We start from the raw sequence: 7245 nt of genomic DNA on the forward strand, positions 1-7245 counted from the left end.
TCGATAGGTATATGGAAAAGAAACGATATAATTTTTTTTTATATCTATTTATTGGCATAAAGTAGGTGTAATACATGATGCATATGGAATAGATATTTAACATCATATTCGAACTGTTGCTGAAAGTTCTTTATAACATAAAGTACAAAATTTTATATGCATTCCACAAATCCAGCAGACTTCCACATGGGCGCAAGGTAGAAAAATAACGTTTCGTTCTCGCTTTCGACATATTCGACAAACCTTTTCAGGCGGTCCCCAGCATTCGTCCTCAGGAACGGAATTTGGCATTACTTCGATTGGCTTCCTACCATGTAATATACTGAAGAATAATTGAACATCTAATGATTAAATTTACAGAACAAAAGTTGTGTTTTTAATCCCTTTGTTTCCTGATAGCAACTTGAATATTATACAATGGAGGTGGTAGGGTTGTAATTCTTGAAGGAGCTGCGCTACTGAACCGTATGTTGTTGATACCAGTCAATCTGGAGGACTGCGGTAAAAATGTGGAGTTTATGCTGTTTTCGCTACATTAACCATAATACTTTTGAATGATTTTTGCAATACTCTTCAGTATTAATACAATTGTAGCGACTGTTATAAAGTAAATAAGTCCAGAAATTGTATTCAAATCTGTTGTCGTATTTTCAGACGCTACGATGAGTGCGTCTGCGTATACATCTTCATAATCGGAGCAGTTTAAAATAGGTAATGACCTCCAGGTATCAAAATCTCCAATCGACTTATTTTGAAACGTTATTCTCAACTTGTAGAATTTAGAATGTTCCGGAATTGACGCCCCGAAGACCCTCAGCTTTCCACCATTAACTATATTACGTCTCATCTGAATTAACGTATGTGGGCATGTATCATTCTCGCTAACATTTCTGTAGCATACATACATTTCGTGTACGTTGTGTATATCATGTACGTACAACACATTTTGTAGTACTGCAGTTAAAATTATGAAATTGGAACGTAAAACGACCATTGTTATTAAGCAACAGACCACTGTCTATAAACGAATGAGGTACATAATGATTTGTAAAGTCTTATAACTGGTTTTTCTTATTCATGAAAGGTAGAGGGAGAGAGGAAATAAAACAAACAAGGACAAGTAAACATATATTAAGCATATTAAAATATAATAAATATAATATTATAACGTAATTGGTACAATTCTTGTAGATGTAGGTCCATTCTTCGCTACGGAAAATCGATGAGGATTCGTAAATACACCATCCCATTTGTCTTGAATGTTCATTTTTTGAAACTGTTTAGCCATTTTACACTGGTTGTCGTAGTGTGTTATTTCGGATTTTAGTTGGCGAATTTTTTCAAGATGTTTATCTAATAATGGCTTGAGAATTTTAGAAGTCGTTTCAATTCTTCTCTTGAATCTATCTCTATCCGCAGCAAAAAATTCCCAGTATCTACGCCGAGCTGCAGTAGATGCAAAAGTCCACGTTTTCATTAGATGCACTTTATTTTTAGATTCGTCGAAAGTAACTGTTTTCTTCTTCATTGCGGCAATAGGTTGTATACCCAAAGGAAAAGATCTTCGCAGTTCCGCCTGCTGCATCTGACTGTTTTATTTGGATTCATATGATATGAACAACGGAGTACATCTACTTGGAAACGTGGTGGGGGGTTATCCCAGTAATTTTCACATTTTTCAACGTTTACCACATTGGGTAAGTGCTGCCAGCTGGAGGGAACCAATTGCGGTAGTATTTTCTCTAAATAATCCAGCTGTTCACGGCCTCTCACATAAATTATATCGTTACACAGCAAATGATCTTCAAGTATAGCGTTCAGCGCACTATATTCGACGTCTCCAGATGAATAGCGGATGCCGTGGATATTTCGTTCCGTACATCTTACATACTTCTGATTCGGTCGAGATAAACTATGGAAACTTGTAGGCGGTTTAATCAAATAATAGCTCACTTGGCGCGCATCCTGAATCGTGATTTCCTTAGGATAAAATTCATAACCTCCATCGGTACTCATTAACATAAAGCCCTGGATGTCTAGCACCACAACCTTCATCTCGGACGATTATCAAACGACTAACTAACATTTACTTAGATTTATTTTTTTAAGCTAGATTTTTTACGATTTCGCTAAGTGGTAGGTGTTCCATGATACAATCATGTACAATTATGCAATAGGCACTGGTATTATCAAGAAAAACTTGTGCAGCTTCAATATCCAATCTTACGTCCACGGTAGACGATTTTATGCTTTCGTCCCGCCTCGAGCAATCGATGACGAAAAGAGCGTGATTCCTAAAGGTGAGGTAATCTAGTAAAGATTTCTTCTGCAGCGTATTCGAGTAACTTGGATAAAACTCGGTGTAGTTGTAGTGAGCTTCAGCGTAGTCGTTCTTTGCAAAATTTAATCGCATCCTCTCATTAGGGAGCTCTCGCCGTTTAGGGTTAATCTAATGTTGGTAATATCAATGTTATCAAAGTGTGTAGGATCTTCTGTGAATTTGTTTTGTTTGGCTGTCTGGAAACCGACGATGACGTATCTAGGGCTTTCGATCGCAGAAGTAGTCTTAACGGCCCAAATTTCTTTTGTAGCGCCAGGCGTGAGCGCAGGTAGCATATGCAAATCCCATTGTCTATACGGTATCAATATGGGCGTATCAGCTTTGATGGCTTTTAGTAAGCTAAGTTTTATATCGTCGTTAGGGTATAGCCGTTTAATTTTAACCTCAATATTTTGAATATCCAGAGTAACTGTATTTTTATCGGTAGCCACCTTCTCCTTAACCAAGAAACAATTGGAATCGTTACTGGCTCTTATCAGTTTGATACATTGCTTGCTACACGTTACCATGCGGTAGTCGTTGAAAAGATTGAAAATATGCTTCAACGGGACGAGGAAATTAAAAGTTCCATCGCCGTTTAGAGTTGGTGCATCGGGATAATTCCATTCGGCTATAGATAAGTGCTTGGAATCCTCATCGGAATAACACAAGTATCCGCGAACGGTGCTCACTAGACCAACTTCACGTATACTTTCCAGTTCTTTGGCGTTTATTTCGTATGTGGCTGATGAAAACATAAAGGCCACTGTTGTTTACGAACGATACACCTCCATTACCAACCTTTGTAATCTTCCCGCTGATAAGTATCTGACCGTCGTAAGTAAACTGTGAACTGTTTGCGTCTCTGCGGAACGATGCGGGTTGACGACGTCGTCGTTGTCCACTCTTTTTCAAACCCATTCCGAGATAACGTTTCGCCTTCATAGCCGTAGTTACGAACCAAGCGGCTGCTTTTTCTCCTAGTTTTGCGTCTTTAGATTTAACGCGTTCCCAAGCTCTATTCTCCAACACCCAATCGGCTTTATGTCTATCTTCTACAGACTTATTTCGAGCGTATGCTATATCGTGGTCACGGCAAGCGGAATCCAAAGGATTTATGCCCTTTTGACCTTTGGCTAAGCGTTTCTCAAGTTTTGTTCCTAATGAAGAGAAAAAACGTAGTTAAATTTATTATTAATATTATTTACTCTAGTTACCTGGTCCGCAGAATTGATATCCACCTGGAATATGTAATTCAAATGGTAGTTTATCTATTAGCGAATTTAACACACCTTCACCGTATCGCAGCGGCATTAGAAATGATGTAAGCCGATAGAGACACTTGTATTTATAGGAAGTAGCTTGACGGACGACTTCAAACCATGAAGGTAGTTCAACAAGAGCGGACGCTACCAATAGAAAACTTGGATTTTGATGAAAATCCTGCTATTGTAAGCAGACATGGTTCGTTGCTGCCGAATTCGTTTAGATGTGTCGTATGTGGTCCCAGTGGTTGCGGGAAGACCAACGTAATATTATCGCTTCTATTTCATCCGAATGGTGCCAAATTTGAAAACGTCTACGTCTACTCAAAGTCCCTATACCAGCCTAAATATCAGCTGTTGCGAGACGTCTTGAGTAAAGTGAAAGAAATTGGGTACTTTCCATATGGGGCTAGTGACGAAATAATTAGTCCAACAGACGCTCGGTACAATTCCATATTCATATTCGACGATGTGGCGTGCGATAAACAGGAAAAGATACGTGAATACTACTCCATGTGTAGACACAAGAATATCGACGCGGCCTACCTATGTCAGACATATTCCAAGATACCGAAACAACTTATTCGAGATAATTGCAACTTAATAGTTCTTTTCAAGCAAGATGAAGTAAATCTGAAACATGTCTACGAGGAACACGTGTCCCCCGACATGACTTTCGATCAATTTAAGAAATGCTGCTCAGAATGATGGGTTGATAAGTACGGAATCATGGTTATTGTGAAGGATTTCAACCCACAAGACGGTAGATATCGTAAAGGTTTCGATAAATATATAAGGATGTAACTAACGAGCGCTATCATTAATCGCAATGAATCCAACGGCTGAAGACGTCATCACCAAGACGGCGCGAAAGAAAAAAATCAACGAGCTCGCAAAATCAATCAAGCGAAAGTACTTGGCTTTAAAGCTAGGTAAAACGGAGGAAGATGAGGCGCTGCAAAAACTCTTTAAACCAATTTCTACGCCGTTAAAAGAAATAGCCAGCACATCACACAAGTTAAACGAAAAAATTGTCAAGTTCCCTATCATTAAGAAAGAGGAGAAAAAAGAAAAGGTTGAAGAAGAAGAAGAAAAACCGTCTACATTCAACCAAACAGCCTTTTTACCGTTGGAAGACATAGCATCGTCATCTAGACTTGATGATGATGATGATGATGATGATAACGATGATAGAACATTTGAAGAGGAGCAAGAAACTCGATTGGAAGATTTAACTCAGGAAGCTCTAGAAGAATATTTAGATCAATATCCTGTCATATCTCAAAACGTTACAGAGCATTGGGCTGAGAGTGATGTAATTGATAAGAATTATGGACCAGTATACGATTCCTCAACGTCATCGTGGCTACTCGGTCGAAAACGGATCGATTTTGACATTCGTACCGGTAATATAGTAATCGATGGTCAGCAATTTAAAGGAACACCGGGGTTGTATNATCAAATACTATAAAGTTGTTTACCAAACGATTTTTTATCATTTTACACGATGAGTCTCGATAAATTCGGACGTAGCTCTCATCGTCAACGCGATTTCAACGAGCGTCATATACCTCATGCAATTGGGTTTTCGTTTACTCCCGATGGAAATATTCACCTTCGTAACTTGAGAATATGTAATATGAGTTCGCCTCTTGAAGATAATGACGTAGTTAATAAAAAAACATCAGAAATCGTTAATGATGAGATGTTGAAATTACACAAAGAAATAATTAAAGTATTTGACAATAAATTAAATTTGTTAAGTAATTCTTTAAAAAATGAAGTTGACGACTTGGAGAAAAAAATTGTACACACTGTTGCTGTAAAATTACAAAAAGATGTTACAAAATTGCAAAATGACATTCAAGCGGAACTTGGTAAACATAAAGAATACATTATGAAGAAATTTAAAGACATCGAGAAGAAGTATAGTGCTCTGGAAGAACGTATGCATATAGTAGAGAACCAGATGACCCTTTCATATGGAAAACTTATCGTCGCATCACATCATGGATCCTCTTTAAATAACCCATAAATAACGCAGACTATCTTAGTGCAAATCGATTAGTAGAGACATGAAGACGCATTCAAAGGAAAAGATTCAACTTGTTAATGAATTACATAAGCCTATGATAAAAAACTATGCTCGCAGACGAACGATTATCAAGGGGCTTGATGACCTGTGGCAAATGGACTTGGCTGATATGCGTCAGTACGCCCACTACAACAAAAATTTTAAAATGATTATGGTCGTCATAGACTCTTTCTCAAAGTTCCTGTGGACTAGACCTTTAAAAACAAAGACTGGTGAAGAGATAACCACTGTCTTTGATGACATTTTAGCTCACAGCAAAGGTAGAATCTGTATAAATCTACAAACGGATCAGGGCACGGAATTCTTCAACCAAAAATTCCAGCACTTCCTCAAGAAGCATGATATTAATCATTACAATACGTTCAGCGTGAAAAAAGCCACCATTGCCGAAAATAAGAACTTTGAAATCAAAGCTGTACAATTACTTTAGCCTAAACGGTACATATAAATGGATAAATGTATTACCAGAAATTACGAAATCCTACAACGAAACCCGACATCGCACCACGGGATACAAGACGTCTCAAGTAAATAAGTCCAACGAAGAGAGAATTTTAAAGTCTGCATACAATCATATTAAGATAAGCGGACCGCAAAAATTCAAAGTGGGTAACGTTGTGCGCATGAGCAAAAATAAGCACGTCTTTGATAAGGGTTACACGCCCAATTGGACGACCGAACTATTTAAAATTACGTAGGTTAAAAAAACTAATCCAGCGACATACCTCTTGGAATATATGCAGGGAAATCCTATAAGAAGTGCCTTCTATACTTAGGAGCTACAGAAAACCGCCAGCCCCGACATCTATCTCGTAGAAAAGGTACTAAGGAGAAAAGAAGGGAAAGTATTCGTGAAGTGGTTGGGGCTTGATAAGAAACATAACAGCTGGATCGAGAACACCAGCGTCATTTAGTTTGAGCTAGTTCGTCGAGCCAGTATGCTGTATGCAAAATGAGTGGTTTCCGCTAATTTAAGTGATGAAGAAAATTACGATTATAGTAAGCCTCTCGATGATATTCTGGCTAAATATGAAGAAGACGCATGGTGGGAGCAGATATACTTGCTTAATAATGTTTTTCCACTAATATCAAATGTCAACATTCAAATACAGTGTGGATTAAGTCCAGCTAGATCCTTCAGTCCTGCAATAATTATAAGGAACTAGCTTTTACCCGCGGCTTCGCTCGCAGAGTGATAGAAAATCTTTCGTAAAAAATATTTTTTTAATAAAAAGTATCCTATGTTACTTCTAATATCTCCAAGAATATGTGTACAAAGTTTCATGATGATTGGTTAAGTAGTTTTCGCGTGAAAGCGTAACAAACAAACTTACATTCACATTTATAATATTAGTAGGGATTATTATTATTAGTAGGCTTCGCTCGCGGGTAAATAAATATAGAAAATATTTCGTAAAAAATATTTTTTTAATAAAAAGTATCCTATGTTACTTCTAATACCTCCAAGAATATGTGTACAAAGTTTCATGATGATCGGTTAAGTAGTTTTCGCGTGAAAGCGTAACAAACAAACTTACATTCACATTTATAATATTAGTAGGGAT

At 37.5% G+C, this 7245-nt stretch overlaps 1 protein-coding gene across 1 annotated transcript; it reads left to right on the forward strand.

Annotated features, from left to right (window-relative positions):
* Positions 1-5660: 5660 nt before the first annotated feature.
* On the forward strand, positions 5661-6110 carry LOC108913919. Its single transcript, XM_018719571.1, has one exon. The coding sequence runs from the start codon at positions 5661-5663 to the stop codon at positions 6108-6110; it is 450 nt and encodes a 149-aa protein (XP_018575087.1).
* The last annotated feature ends 1135 nt before the right edge of the window (positions 6111-7245 follow it).

Source organism: Anoplophora glabripennis, unplaced genomic scaffold, assembly GCF_000390285.2.
Source record: "Anoplophora glabripennis isolate ALB-LARVAE unplaced genomic scaffold, Agla_2.0 scaffold1566, whole genome shotgun sequence".
NCBI classification, from domain to species: domain Eukaryota; kingdom Metazoa; phylum Arthropoda; class Insecta; order Coleoptera; family Cerambycidae; genus Anoplophora; species Anoplophora glabripennis.